The sequence below is a fragment of the Dermacentor silvarum genome, chromosome 5 (genome assembly GCF_013339745.2).
Source record: "Dermacentor silvarum isolate Dsil-2018 chromosome 5, BIME_Dsil_1.4, whole genome shotgun sequence".
Taxonomy (NCBI): Eukaryota; Metazoa; Arthropoda; class Arachnida; order Ixodida; family Ixodidae; genus Dermacentor; species Dermacentor silvarum.
In genome coordinates, this window is record NC_051158.1 from 118,419,939 (window position 1) to 118,436,565 (window position 16,627).

A 16,627-nucleotide genomic window follows, 5' to 3' on the forward strand; every position below is an offset into this window, starting at 1 on the left:
ATACCTAATTACAGGTTTTACTTTGGGCAAACTACGTGGGTGGATAGGCGCTACTGCCTTTAAGGCCCTATAATCAGCCCTCGCATTTATTTCTGTTACCACCCAAATTTGTGATTTTGTCGTCGCGCTGCCAAGTAAAAAGAAGCGATTGTACGCGTCCGCAAAACCCGCGTGCACTCCAATATCTTTCGAAAAATACAGCGACTTCTTGAAAAGCTACGGCTGTGGAGTACGCGCTTCCCGAGATAAGCATTTTTCGCACTAATTGCCATCCCTGCTCGCAACACACAAAACAATTTTTGGAATCAATGTGTTTGGAGCGACAGGACAGCAACATCACCTTGCATGATAACGACCGCATTCCAATTCCAGACCATGACTGTCCGAACGCGTTCAATTCATTCTTTTCATCAGTATACCCTTTTTTACCGCTCATCGACATCACTGACCACGGCATAGCATCCATTATAAATAATCTGAAAGTGTCCACATCAGCAGGCATTGACGACATAAATTCAAATATAGTAAAAAACATGATATAAGTCTCGAGTATAATATTGTCTCATATATTCCGGCAATCGGTATCGACAGGAAAGCTTTCCCAAGACTGGAAATTCTCGAAGGTCATTCCCATCTTTAAACGTGGCAATAGATATTCACCACTAAATTACAGACCCATCTCACTTACTTCCACGTGCCGTAAGGTGCCAGAGCATAGAATCACCTCCCATATTTAAAATAATGTAGAGAATAACACCTTTTTTTCTCCGCAAACGAACATGAATTTAGGAAGGGTTTATCGTGCCACACGCAACTATTTGAGTTCACGACTGAATTACATTTGAATCTGGACAAAAACCTGCAAACTGACTGCTGTTAGAATCGCTAATCATTCGATCGATACCAGCTACGATGAACCAGACAGCAGGGCCTATGCCTGTCATTTACGCACGCACGTTACGTGCTGGCTACATAAGTGACGAATATTTAGTGTCAAACTCAGTGAACAAGGAACCGTACGCGGTTCCGAAACGTGAGATTGTTCACCAGACTTGAGCAGGGATCGAGATTCTCTTCCATTCCCACTATGGCGTGCATCATAATGAGATCGCAGTTTCGAAACGTATAACCCCATAATATATTTCTGCTACTACTGCATACCATTTTATTACACGTGGTGGAACAGCGCTTCATTAAAACAAATTGTGCACTATCAAAAGCACATATCCAAAAGTTAGTCAGTCTGTTTTACATGAGGCAAATAAGATACGCGTGACTTGATAAAGCTTGTTCTTGGTGTAGTTGGCTTCTAATGCTTAAGGAAGTGATGTTGTGCAATAAACAGACAAGGCCTGAGAGTCTATATCAACATGGGTAAACGGGAAATTTGATTGAAATAAAATTAACAATTTATTAGAGCCGCCCATTTACGAATGTTACTACGCATGCACAATAATGCGGTACACATTTACTCAATAACTATAGAAAACAGTGGTGAAACTTGATTGCAATGAATGCGTCACCGAAAGCGTGCCTTTTTCTCACTTTGTCTCGAAGGGGTTCTCTGGGTTTATTGCATAAGATGCAATCGCGACTTTTCTTCGCCGGCAGCATGAGCAGATGACAAAAAAAAAAGGGATGCACGGAATCTAAATAGAAGTATAACTTTGAGTTTTTTTTTTTTTTTTTTTTTTTTTTTTTGAGACACGTGCTTTGGAGATGGCCGCTTCCACGTCGCTTTCAGTTCGTTTTTCCCCGCTTATTTTATTCAAAGTCCCTGGCTCATTGAGGTCGCTTAAAGTCCGATAGTTATGTACCCTTGAGATTCAATAAATAGATAATGACCCGAGAAAAGGGAAGTTAGTGCTGACTCAACCCTACACTAATGGGCAGTGGCACACACGCAGATCACTGACAGGGCGCACACTCGGTCTATTGTTGCCATCCTTTATTCCTAGTTAGTCACACCAGACAAGTACAACTGCGAACTGCAGAAGGAAGGCCTTTCGTGAAACTCTTTTGTTCTGTTAAGAATGCGAGACTCAGCACAGGAGCACTTTGAAGTGCCACATTGAACACCTGGTTCAATGCTCTCGGTCAGTTAGTGGCCGGTTCGTCTGAACGTGCCGTGGGGGGGGGGGGGGGGGGGGGCTGCGAAACATACGCGTTCTTACTGAGAGCGTGCGAAAGAGGGAGAGAGAGATAGAGAAATGAAAAGAAGTATCCCCCACGTGGTTTAGAGGGCCACCATTGTGTATCTTGCTTGCGTACATGGTGCTCACGTATAAAATACCGAGTGACATTTTCAAATTGTCACTCGACTAGCTGGTTAGAGGTATACACTTGTCTGCTCGGCTCTCCCGTCCCATGGATGCCCTCCCGGTCGCCATGGATGCTCTCCAGATGTATAAATCCCTGTCCCAGCTCAACGACTGGCCCACGCAACGCCCAATCTCGCGTCTGACGGCGAAATTCGTGCTGGACTACGTACTTACCAGCGGGATTTCCGATGATGTTGAACTGGTCTCCCTCGCCTACAGAGCCATCGAGTGCTGGGCATCCGTGTTCCAGCATTTCGATCCAGAGGACCAAGGGTTCATCCCGAGTGATGTCTTCCACGAAGCGTTGTCAGCCTCCGGCTACAACGTGAGCAAGTACTACGTGAGGTGCCTTCTTCGAGCGTCTGAACGTTTAGGCCAGGTGTCCTTCGACAACTTCGTCAAGGCGTGCGCTACAACCGCAAAGGTGCATCCGTGACTACATCGCATTGCTTGACTTTTCGCAACGACATTTTTGAACACAGGACCACTCTCGTTGTCGTCTTCAGGATCATGATTTTATGTTTCTACGTGACTGTGCCTGCCACGAAGCCATTCCAACAGCCACGTGATGCTTTTTCCTCTGCATGGACTTACCTCTGACTGGTATATGTGCGAGCATCTTTGTGAACCGCTTTCATGACCTATGCCAATTTCATGCTCTAGTTATGAAATAAAACTGGGTTTATGCGACGAGAACAGTTTCTGTGTGGAGCTTTACTGGGCTTAGGAGTGGGCTGTGCTTGTTTAGCGACTGCTATACACGCTTCTGTCGTAATTTTGGTACATCGATTTAACGATGCCGCTAAAGTAAACCAGAAACGCTATCTCACTGCATTTTTTTTGCATGCGCGGTATATCCTAGAAATGGCAAGAATGTGATCATCCAACTTTTTTTTTATTTACGGGTGCTGTACATTGTCTTACTCTGCTGAAAACGTTTGTAAGGTTGCCGGAGTCTAAGCCGAGTGAGTTGTGTACTTGCGTCGTGTGTTTCATGTTCCTCGATTGTGCGTTTCCAGGACGCAGGGCATTATTAATTACTTATCCGGGGCCCTTACCTTCTACTAATTACTTCTATGTAGCTTTGAGCGACTGCTAACTCACACGCCCTGAGCAGGATTTGTCTGCCGGCGCAGCTGCTTTGAAATTTGTAGCTGTTGATTTCTACACGCGAAGCACTCCATGTTTTAATTAATTTTGCCGCTTGTATACACATATGGCATGTTCGCGTCGAGAAGCAATAAAGCGCAGCTTTCCGCGATGCAACAAATACATATTTGCGAGCAGGATGAGTTAACATCCATAATTCTTGTAGATGGTTCTCACTTTTCGTTAACGTAATCTTAATTGGAGTGCGCATGTTCCTAGGGGACTTACTCCAAACTGGGCGCGTAACCGCTCGTTTACAGACATCAGTTTTCTCGCTAATGTCGTTGGCTTACACCATGGGCACTGAGCGAGGCGGTGTGGTTTACGCTGCTCTACTGAAGGTACCGTCACTAGTTCCGGTTATAGCTAACTAGCAGGGTGTTGAATGAAAAAAAAAGCACTAGTTCGGGTCAGGATTCGCGCGCTACGATTTCGTTCCTATTCGGATATATAAAAATAATTAATAGTTCGCGAATCGGTTCGCAATACTAAGCCGGTTCAGCAGAGTAAACTTTATTCTGCTCTATGGCGAAACGCCGCATAGTGCTATCAGCTTGTCAGCATGGCGCAGGCTTTGTCAGGAAGTGGGAGACGTGGGCAATCTAGTAGATGAGAGATATGTTTCTTAGATAAATTCTTAGATAGTTCAATGTTCCCCAGGTATAGCAACCATACACATAAAGACGGTCATCTTAGGCAGTGTCGATCGAAGCAAGAATGTGGAGCGATTCGACGCATCTTCGCTCATTCCCGCGATTCCTTGTACTGGCATCTTTACTAAGTTGGGGCATAATAATTGAAAATTGTAGGGTGTTTGAATACCAAAGCTTTCAAATGAAATCACGATTATGAGTATTTGAGAAAAACGAGCGTTCGAAATCGAATAGAGTATTTCTATTCTTTCGTAAAGTGCAAGGAAACATTATGGGAACAGGATATCGCAAATGCATGTAGCAGAGTACTAATAAATGTATTGCACTTTGTGACCCGAAATACCAAAGTTCAATACTACCATGCCATGCATCAGTTGGAAACAATCCAAACGTGATGAGATTGGATAAACAATGAGCTTATTTGTCCAGACTGGAACCGGCGTTTTCACTGGCTGCCTAAGACGCGACATGCTTAATCAATGGCTGGTAGCAGTTAGGCATAAGCGACATCCTCTGAGTGTTTGCTGAAAAACTCGATCGTCTGCAGAAACGAATATTTGACAGCTGCGAATACCACCATTTTCGATTGAAGACTATTCGTATTCCAAATTTCGAACATTTACACACCCCTAGTAAGAAATACTAGTCTTGCGATACGTATATGAGCACGGATTTGTAAACGCAAATTCTCACGGTCACATGGAATTATCGCAAAGTTTCTTTCTAAATGTATCATTTTAATTTAGTGACATAACATAGCAAGCATAAAGAAAAAGAAAACTTGGTCGAGAATATATCCTAAATAAAAGGCGTCGTTAAGTATAATATCCTATTGTGTTACACGCGCAATGATTACAAGCGACAATATTCATGTAATTTAAAGCAAGCTAGTCTAAAACATACAGCAAACATGCTTTATGTGCATCGCAATGTGCATAAGTCAACTATGAAAATTTGCATATAATCTGCATGCTGCGCTGTCATCAACAGGAATTTATGCAATGAAAGCCGGCTATGGCCGCTATATTTTTCAATCAATGTTGCCATTGTTTGCAGCGGAGGCCACAAATTCGACAAACGCCCTTGGACTCTCCCCTTCATCGGCTGGTGCAAAGCACCCAGGGCCTTCATCCCGTCCAGTCGGACTGTTTTCCACTGTTGATGGACAGTGGAAGCCAACGTTTGCTTTCACTGTGTCTCCATAGACATGCCTTCGAATGGAATATCCGGAAAAGAGTTCGCGATATCTTCAATGATTATTGCCACACACAAGGAATGTGAATTTACTGCTTAAACACTGTTGACTCCGAATAAAGGCGCACTTCGGCCTCAAGAAAAGTCAGACTCCACCATCGTGGTTTCACGCCTGTGAAAGCGGTGTGCCGACAAATATACTGATACAGTGGGAGAACTGCGGCGGAACAATGCATTGCCTCCGAATTTGTCATGCAAATACGAATGTCTGCTGGCTAGCAGTGGTCTCGCAATGACTCAATTCATTATTCAGCAAACGTCAAGGGTGTTGAAAAGATCGCAGTTGCGATTACAGTGTGAGCTGACGTATTTAAAGCGGACTCTCTATAGGCGTAAGGTAGATACTGTGTATCTGTTACTCGTTTAATAAATCCACGAATAGATTACTGTGAATAATTTATTGTGAAGCGCTTTCACGGAGTGATAAGAGGTACTGTGAAGTTCGGGCCGAATTCTTAATACTTTTGTGTCATCGGCCGGCCGAAAATACTGGGTGTATGAAAAAAAACGTCCCCGCAAGAAATATCCCCGGTAGGTACGCCATCTAGGAAAGAAAGTCTCCAGGTGGAAAATTAACCAAAGAACGAATTCTGTGCGAAATCGCTTGACAAAGTTCTGCACTTTTCATTCGACACTTGGCCTAATTTTCGGCCACCTGGGATTCGAAAAAGAACGAAGTTGAAACCGAATCGTTTGCCCAATAGCCCTCAGGAAATCTTCAATTATCCTTGCCCCGGCAGTGTAGTATTCTCATTGGTTGTGAACACGCTGCTGGAACTTATCATGAACACGGCGCCCCTTCTTAATGAGCTGGGAAGTAAAAGAGTGTGAACAGTTTTACTGATCACAACAGTTGGTCACTACAATGCGGATGCTTCTGAATTTTTGCGAACCAATTACGCAGTTTTCATTCCTTGCCGCAGGTGGGAGACTGAAAGACAATCGTCGTCAAATGGGACCATTCCCTCGCACGATTCATTGAGGGAGCACTCATATGTGTCGAAATGCCGGAGCAGCCATCTTGACAAAGCATTCCCGATTTGAAGATAACTGCCCGGGAATTTGAAAACTTCCAGCGAGATTGCGTCTGTTGGGCCACAGAGATGTGTTAGGTGTGACTGATTCAATTCGTTCACCACGTTTTCAGCATTGGCAATGTGATGTATTGCTCAGGCGAGTGCGGTTTCACCAGTTTCTTTTGTGATTTTGTGATCTTTAGGCAAACTTTCTTTCTCAAACCTCAAACGAGTTTTTGTGCGGAATGGTGCGGGGTACCCGCGCGTCTGTTGAATATGTTGGAGTACTTGAGGGTTTGTTAACGTGTTTGTAAACTCCCAAAGTGTCACAGTGCGAAAACGCGGTCTCCCCGCCTCTATACTTACCTTTGGGCATCTAAACAGAGCTGAGAGGAATAAATGTTGTCTACCTATCAGACTCAATAATCTGTTCGATAAAACATTTACGAGAGATTTGGAGAATGGTACTAGGTGCATTTCATGAAATAATGCGGTATAGTAATAACGCAGTATCTCAAAGCGGTCGTAGTGAGACACGCATTTATGGTATTAGATATTTTAGCAATGTTTCTGTAAGAAGTCTGTAATGGAAAATGTTAGGATTCTTCCTGTTTTCTTTTTTTTTTCAAATAAAAACACAATAAATGCTTTAAATTGACAGGCCTATCAGAAACATGGATGTATACATCTGAAACAATAAGTGATAAGCGAAATGAGACATTTAGTTGGCGTATCTCTGTAATAATTTGAAGATTTCGTCATGCCTCCTGTTACCTAAGGTTGCTTTAATTTTGATTGGACGCGTCATTATATATACAATTATTATGAGTGTGCAGGTGGCTTTCGGTGATTGTGAATATTCGCCCTACGCCGTATCTTGTTGACTACTTGGATAACCACGGACATGTCTTTTTCGGTTACATGATCCCCCCAAATGCCATTTTATCCTTGAACTCTTTTTATCTTGAAGGGTTCTGCAGTATTTTGCAAATAAAAAAAATATACTGCCTACAAATTTTTTGTATAAGTTATGCCACACAATGTACTTAAACACGTTCAGTACTTAAACCAAATGTAAGCTCGGTGTGACGTAGAATGCCTTCACAACATTTGCGAAAATTCAGGGGAACAGCCGTATATATATATATATATATATATATAACGATTTCTTGCATTTGATGAAGGAATTATCTTACAGGGGCTGTAATTGAACCACACAAATCTACCTTCACACTCTGATATGTAGCAATGTTCTGGGTATATTACCTATATCCACTTTGGGTGGCACTTGTACTTCTCCCAGGGCGTCGTGCTAAATTATGGGCCGTTTATAACAATAAACAAGCTTATAATGCGTAAAGCGTATAAATTGGCAATTACTTGCAAATCCCTATTTAAAGTACACACTTTGCACATTGCAGCAGATCCTTCCTAACGTGCCCCTTAAATTCGCCGAATGTAAATAGCGTTAATGGTTGAATTCAACGATGGTGCCGGCAATATCTAATGCGGAACCATTGTTTTCAGCACAGGACCAAACTGCTATCGCTCTTAATTTTTTAAATATTCCACTTACACTAAAGTTAAAGAGGCCTTGCAAAGCGCCAGGGAAAGTTTGTCGTACGTCACCGTTGGCATCACCTCGATGCGGCGTTATTGTGCACTTCGTAGACAGGACGTGACGAAAGAGGGCGCCTCGTATGATGATTGGTGAAAATTTTAATGCGCGATTTACGTTCGCACGATACTGTGAGTGTACTGCGCATAAATCTACGGCGTTACGTTTTGCAACTAATTTACTTGTTGCGGAGATGCGGGGGAAGTTTTACAACCGCGGGAACGACGCATCACGCGCCAAATACTTACGCGCGACAACGGCCGCCTCGCGGAAGCTGTTGAAACCGTAAAAGTGATGCCATGGCCTCCTTAATTTTACCGCGCAGCGCCCAATCACGGAAGCCATAACAACGCCATGGAACGTCATCAACAGGATAGAAAACCATGGCGCGCCGACTTCGGCTAATGGTCTGCTGCTCAACGTTTATAGATACCTTGCTGCTTCTATCGGGTGGCACCTTATGGCATCACGGGAGAGTGAAACGTGCCCTTTAATGTCGCGAAAAGTTCAGTGGATGGTAGCTCTCATTTGCTTGCATTTTGAAATGTCTGCCCCTTTCTGGGGTTTTACGTGCCAAAGCAAGTTCTTATTGTCAGGCATGCCGTAGTGGAATTAAAAAGATTAAGTTTCACCCCGTGGATTTCGTTAACCTGCACTACAACGCAAGCACACGGGCATTTTTGCATTTCGCCTCTATCGAAATGCGGTCGCCGGGGCCGGGATTCGATCCCGCAATCTCCTGCTCAGCAGCGCAACGCCTTAACTGACTGAGCCACTACAGCGGGTATTTTTAAAAATTTCTCTCACCGATAACTTGGGTGTGTGGGGGTTAATTTTCCTAATTTCTTTTGCTCTGTGTTATGTGACACGCTGAGAATAGTTATAGATCCAACATGGTTATCCGAAAGCGGGTCACAGGGCCCTTGACAGTCACAGATAATTTATTTTATTGTGCGAAATGTAGGACTACTAGTATGGGCTTCCTACCACTCTCGATTGAGGCATCACGAGGGATGGATGGATGGATTCCATATGATGATGATTTATTGGTCTTCTCTTTGAAATGGGACGGTGACAAATAGTCACCTAGCCAGCATGAGTTAATCAGGTAAGCTATACATGTTTTTTATCTAGCATTTTGGTATACAATTCATTATTTTATTTTCCTCTCAATATCTACCTTGTACCTCTTCCTATGACTAAAAGATCAAATCAGGTCGTACCAATCTTTTCCCGGCTTTTTTTTCCTACCAATACTCTAAACGTGGCTTGTTTATATCGACTGCACACCGGTTGATGCTTCCGTCCACTTTAAACCCAAGCGCTTCTGGAAGGTGTACGTTACCTACTGTTCTCACTGGGCGAATGCCTTCACATTCCACTAAAATGTGTTGAGTGGTCTCCGGTTCTTTGCTGCAGCAAACACATGCCTCATCTAGTTCAAAATAATAATTTGCTCCAGTTGCTTTTGGTCCTTAGGCAACCGGCTCGAGCCCAAATAGCAATGCACTGCCCTTTGTGTTATCGTACGGATTTTCTCTTGTAATTTCTTTCTTCCAGTTCTTTTAAATATCCATTCTCATTTTTGTTTCCATTGTTTGCATCCAATTTACTGTGTCTATTTCTCTTGCTTTCTTTCTGATGATTCCTGGCTGTCTATTTACAGTTTGAATGTTTCTGTACTTGGTTGCCAACTTCCTTGACCTCTTCCTCCATTCTGTGCCCACGCTTTTCAGATACAGATACTTGTACACTTCAGCCGTCTTTTATTTTAACCCATGTTCCTGGGTCTTTAAAAACTAATTTTGTGTTGTGATTCTCTGACTTCAAAGGATGCCCAAGCCATGTCACCTTACACGGCCTCATTAGTAGTTTTACCGCTCGCTCCCAAGGCCAACCTACTGATCGTTGGTTAGCTTCCAGCCACGACAGGATATCCGATTGTAAGCACAGAATGGCATTTGTAAACGTTAGCGCTGGCACCATTACTACTTTCCAGATTCCACTCACCACCTAATACTCATTTTGCCCCCCCCCCCCCCCACCCCCCACCCCAGTGCTCCCTGTTTCATTATTGCTGCATTCCGCTTTCCCTTTAGTTTCAGAATATCTTGGTGGGTGCTTGAGTAAGTCTATCCTTCGTTTAAGTATCCGCCGAGGTACTTATATTACTTGACTATGGGTACGCCTTGTCAAATTGACACCACGTAAGTACTCGTCTTTTCACTAAAGATCGTAATTCATGATTTTTGTGAGCTAAAGTTCAGGCCTAGTTTTCTCACTGCGTCGCCACAGATATACGCAAGTGTTTGTAAATCTCTTGTATTGTCCGCTAGTAGCACTATGTCGTCCGCATACATGAGTCCAGGGACCTTCTTTTGCACCATTTGTCCACTATGAATAAGTCAAACCCCAACTCGCTGTTTTACAGTCATCTTTCTATGTCATTAACATAAAGCGTGAACAATGGAGAAAGAGGGCATATTTGCTTCAGTCGTGGGCGAATTCCCACCTCTTCATTAGCTTTTCGACCTTCCCATACAACTTGCACTCGGTTTTCTCTACGTATCTCCCTCAGCAGCTCCACGAAATCATCATCTATGCCTTTATGCCTTAGTGCTTAAGAATATCCTATAACAATTCCCTATCTACGTTGTCGTAGGCTCTTTTAATGTCTAAAAATGCTATCAATAAAGGTCTATATGAGCTATTGAAATCTCTATGCACTGAGTTAGTATTAACATATTATCCTGAAAGCGTCTGTCTGGCCTGAACCCATTCTGTAGTTTACCCAGCACATCATTTTTCTGCACCCACTTCGACAGGTCTAATTTTATGGCTTCCATTGCAATTCTGTATCTCACCGATGTGACTGCAACTGACCTGTACGAGCTCGTCTTATCCAAATTACCTTTGCCCCGGTAGATGAGGTAACGTTCACCTTGCTTTCGCGCCATCCAACTGGAATTTTCTTCAGTCTAATCACTAATCTACGCCACTAGTCAGCAGTGCCTTGCTCTTTGAACCGAGGTTTTTCAATAGCTGTATAGGGATTTCATCGGGTCCTGCTGCTGTCTTATTAGCGACATTTCTGCTGCCTTATTGCAATACAAGCTTTCTACGCTAAACTTTTATGTCAGGCTTCTTTGTTGTTGCTGGATCTGTTGTCTGAACTACTATTTCTTTTGTGCCGAAGTGATACCTAATAACGTCTGTGATGTACCGCAGCACATCGGCTCCTTTGTACGTGCTACGGTCTTCATACGTTATTGCCGTTTGCGAGTTTTTAGTTTGGAGCCACGAGTGCTTTTGTATGGTTCCACAATCTTTTTGGGGCGCCTTTGTCTCGTTTGCGAATGTTATGCACCCAGCGTTGACTTTCGCATCTAATTTTCTCTTGCACGAGCTCACTGACAGCGTAAACTGTTATGGGCGCATTCCAATAGCCGTTTCGGGTCGCGTTGATGCCGCCGCGTAGCCGCTATCGCCGGAAACGCAAAACAAGTACCCGATTCCCGCCGTGATCGAACCCGCGCCCGCTGCGTGTTATCCAGAAACTCTACCACTGAGCCACGCAAGCGCTTGCTATACAGGCGGAAAATACAATAAGGCAAACGCACGGGTAGACGACTCGAGCCTCCGCCAGTATGGTGGCGCCATCTCGGTAAGATGCCTGCAAAGCAGCGTCCGCAGGCGCACACGACGATATGCGATTGAAACGAGGTGCGCAATCAATGCGCTCCCGAGCGCCACTATGGTATGGCCTCCGCCAGTATGGTGGCGCCATCTAGTTAAGGTGCCTGCAAAAGCGGCGCGTCCGACATGTAAGTTTGATCGGGCTCAGCCATGGAGGAAGGAAAAAAACTAGGAGGGAGCGTCACGTGACAATCTTGAAGCCTAGTCATAAAAAATTTAGAGGAATGGGATGATGGGAAATAGGCCCTCACGTGATAGGCAAGCGGTAGATTTTACTCGGCTCGCTTCGGTGGCTTCGGTTTCGTCTGCTGCGGGGGTTTCGGAATATGCGCATATACTCGGCGCGGCAAACGCGCGCCGAGGTTAGTTCATGAAGGGATCCGTGTGGCAGTCGAGTCTTTGTAACGCACCGAACCACCACGCAGCTGGCCGCTTAATTGGCAGACAGGCGCCAAGTCTGTTGCGAACGAAGGCGTCGGCATTGCGCCCAACAACCCGGGAGGACCACCTCAAGGACGACTGGTTGCGTTTCGGGGCGGTTCCAGGGAAACGAGGAAACCTTTCGTCCTGCAAACGTGTGAAGGCAACCAAGCCGCCTTTCCGACGGCGATACGTCGCGTTTGGGGACGTCGTTTGGGAAACAATGATGCCTTTCGCCCCCGCAAAAATGTGTAGGCGATTAAGCGAGCGTACAAGGCCCGAAGCGACTGCTTTCCCACGGGAAGAAAATTCGTCCCGTATTGTGCCCAAGGACGCACTGGCGAGCCGGGGACTCCGAACATATTTAGCGCCGTGCCGGCCCATAGTTAAGGTAGACGGTCCCACTCAACGCGCTGTCGTTCTGCTCATAGTCTTCGGCCTCTCAGCAGACCGGCGAGAACTACCGTCAGCAAGGCGCACCTGCGTGATGAAGTGTTGTGTGCCAGGATGCCCTAACCGAACAGAAAATCGGCGTGATGGTCTGTCCTTCCATAGGTACGCACAATGAACGTTTTTTTTTCTTTAATTTGTAAAAACGGAACTGCAATATTCGCTAGTGACTATATATGTATACGTGCTCGTGTGAATGAATTCACTGATGAAACAGTGAGATGTCCGAAAAAGAAGTGCATTATGATGTAAAACTTAAGCAAACAATAAATTTGCCCTCGATAGATGATAACACGAGAAAGGGAAATAGAAGTGTTCGTTCTGTGCTATATATATATAAGTGCAAACAATTCAGTCGCACTGCTCTTTAACATGTTCAGTTGAAATGTTGGTGCAGATCGAGTAATGATCATTGACACTGAAATTGTGCACTAGGTTTCCAAGGCAGCGTGACCTGAGAGAAGAGTGGGCCCTAGCAGTGTGCCGCTCACCTGCGTGGGCACCATCACATTGGAGCGTTGTTTGCTCGGAGCACTTCAGCGACGGTGATTTTGCGAACTGTACCAAAGGCCACGGTCACTTGATGGCTAATGCAGTACCATCGCTCGCGGGCCCCACCAAGGTTTGTGTTGCACGTGACACTACATGTCTGCTCAATACTAAGTTTCTATGTCTTGGTTCGGTTCGGTAAAACTTTATTCATAAAATTTTTAAAGGGTACGCTAGACGGCTGCAGGAGCCCGTAGATCCCGGCGCGATCTGCTCAGCCCGCTGGATGGGCCTCACGCAAGAAGTTTAGATTTATTTTATCTCTAACATTACTTGCAAATAAAATTAATTGAAATTGAAACTCATTTACATGATAAAGGGATTCAAGTCATGCACTTACAATCAATTTTATGACTCTTTCGGTTTTCTAGAAAGTTTATTAGTCTAATTTTCATATTTACTTATTTTATTACTGTGGCTAGAGGCATTTCAAAATATGGTAAAATATAATACCAGGAATATCGCTGATTGATCGCATCTTCATATTTATAAGGAATTGCGCAAACTTTTTCCAAACTTCCATTGTATTCCAAATTGCCCCCCCATGCTAGGTCATTAAAAACTCTCATTTAAAAAAAGTACTGCCTTAAAGCTTTCTAGATAGGTTGCAACAAAGCATACTATAGAATGCTCTATATGCCGTGTTTTTACTTGGGCCTCCACACTGTGTAATCAATGGTGCAAAACAAGTCGGCAATTTTTTTCAAACTTTGTCATAAATTCCACAAGTGTTAAAATTACTTTCAGGAGAAATAAATGTTTATCAGCTAGCATACACTAGCTCCTAAAAAGCCCACGAAGTGGAAATATTTATTGTCAAACAATTGCATTTCCTGCTATAAAGATTATTCACTGAATTTTGTATGTATTTCTTGTAGCTGAAAACAATTAAAATTGCAATAGAACTATAATTAATTTAAGAAACCAGAAAAGATTAGTCTTCACGTAACATTAACTTTTGCAATAGTTAATAACTAGAGAATATTCTGCACGTAGCAACTCTGCTTGTGTGTGTAAAGTTCAATCATGCCATGAATTTTTTTTTTCATAAAGAAATCTCTCAAGCTTGTACTTCCCATGTTGAGGTTAAATACAGTTTTTTCCAGAAGATATGGTGTTGTTCAACAAATTTTAAACAGTCAAATGACAGTTGAGATGAAGTTACGCAGTTGTACTTTAAATTACGGGGATGAACATTATTTTAATTCTTTAATTAGTACCCTGAAGGCCTGGAGGCATTACAGAGGGGGCATTACATTACATTATGTGTGTGTTACAACTATGTCTATGTTTTATTTTGTGTGTGTGTGTATCAAACAATGCACTTCAATGTTACTACAGCTTCATTTTCTCCGAGAGTCAAGTAGTTGTATGTGTACTTTACAAGCACACTTAGATTGAACATAGTTTTCTGCACAAGGGGATGTGGTGTGTAGGGTCTGCCTGCACAGATCATGCGAGGTCTTTTGCATGACTCTGCAAAGGTTGTTTGAATTCATTCCACACCAAATGTTATTGTTGGATCTTAAAAGTATATGGTGAGTTATTCTTTAACTGCAGATGCTTGCAAAGGACGATGCTACAGCAATGAGGCAACCTTCAAGTGCACCAGCTTCATCCACGGGAATATCACAGCATCAAGATGAGCCAGTAAGTTGATGCACAGCTGTATGCAGCCATAATGCATGTTTTCAGTTTGATCATGCCTTTTTCATGACTGAGGTAGATGTCCCCCACCATTCCTGAAGTGAAGTATGCTTTTCTTATTATTCAGGCAGGTCTCTCTGAAGTGACAATAGCCATGGACATCTCCGAGGGCTTGTCAGATGTGCTAGCAGAGGGTGCTGCTACAACTGCTAGCTCGTCCTTCGCTGATTCAGACATTGCTGATGAGCCTTCCGAAATCCAACATGTCCTGGTATGTTTGATTGTGGTAATGACCACAGGGCTTGCTTTTTTCATGCGTATGCCTTGGTTCATTCATGCTGTGCTCTGCTTTCAATAATCTGGTGTTTCCCTGTAATATATATTTTGGATTTCACCTTTAAAGTAATTATTGCAGTTTAAAAAAAATGCATGAGAGTTTGCCACACACTTTTTTGTAAGATGTTTTCGACCGATTTTCAGATATCTAATAGTAATGCTCTGAATGAATAGAAAGATAGAACTGATTAACCTATCATCAGCTACATTACAGCCCTTTTTTGACACAGGTGACAAGCATACTGCACGAGTTGTGTGTTCAAATTTTGTTGTAAACACTGGCAAAAGCAAGTGCTAATGAATGAAAGCCATATATGCTACATCATAACCTCGATTTAGTCGATCTAGGATAAGTACAAGATAAGGAAAATAAAACAACCTGAAGCAAAGCAAGATGAAAAACTGGTTTTTGGCATAAGGAAAACATTGGCATAAGGAAAACACCTGTGAATTATACTTCACCTCTCATTACACGCATAAGTAACACCCTTGCTACACTCGAACATTTACTACTATAGTAAACTTAATAACATACAAACTGTGCTGGTAAGCTTGATCAACATCATTTTTTGGGACATCAGATAAGGAATACAGTACATAGCCACAGCTACTGATCTCCCTAACAATGTCCTGCTTGGTGGTCATTATTGTGCTTAATTTTTAAATCAATCCAATGGTCTCTCTATTAGTCCTAGGCTTTAGCTTCAACTGTGCATCTGGTATTTTGTTTGCACAGTCAGCAATTTCAAGCTATGTTGCAGTAAACAGTCTTCATCATTGCACTTGATGTATTTTGTCCAGTCTCCCAGTCGAAGGCCTACCAGCACGCTCGAGGGTGATGCTTCTGCTGTGCTGCCTATGCACAACCCAGCGACACCTCGAACAGCAAGGCATACTATGGTAAGGATAATACTCGACCACTGCAATTTTTACACACTTGTTTCCTTAGCTAACTTCAAGTGAAGTAGCATTTATTTTCATGGCATAATATATAAATATCACTGAATGAAGCATAACAAATGTCACTCAGTGAACTGCACGTGGACACTAACATTTATGATCATGGCAACCATGTAATTAAAAGCTGAAACATATTCATATTTGCCCACAGCAGTGTGAGTTTCCTCAGGGTTTGCAATTGGTGACGAATAATCTGCTTACAATTTCTCTTTTCCATTCAAATGACACAATGAACTAGAAGACCAACAGGTTTTTTTTACAATTTTCTATGCTCTTTATTTGTTCGATCAGTCATGAGGAGCCGTGATACAGGCAGACAAAACTGGTCTTTTGTGTAGAATGAGATCAGTATATTTTGCCTATTCAAACTAAAAGGTTGCTGTGAAGCATCCTACATTCAACTATGCTACATTGGCCTCTTCTGTGTTAGTTGTTTCGTACTTTTACCTTTCCTGCCTGGGCCTAGATGGGCCTGCAGTATTTTGCAAATAAATAAATAAACAAACAAACAAAGTTAAGTAGCACTAGCAAGCTCGTGTGGATGGCAGTTTTATGCCC

General features: G+C 43.1%; 1 protein-coding gene across 1 annotated transcript; it reads left to right on the forward strand.

Annotated features, from left to right (window-relative positions):
• The first annotated feature begins 2,388 nt into the window (after positions 1 to 2,388).
• Positions 2,389 to 2,757, forward strand: LOC125945758 (sorcin-like). The gene has a single exon (XM_049668037.1). The coding sequence runs from the start codon at positions 2,389 to 2,391 to the stop codon at positions 2,755 to 2,757; it is 369 nt and encodes a 122-aa protein (XP_049523994.1).
• The last annotated feature ends 13,870 nt before the right edge of the window (positions 2,758 to 16,627 follow it).

What these genes read in the sequence shown, in the direction of transcription:
- LOC125945758 (XM_049668037.1), top strand. Translation starts at nt 2,389, where the DNA reads ATGGATGCTCTCCAGATGTATAAATCCCTGTCCCAGCTCAACGACTGG.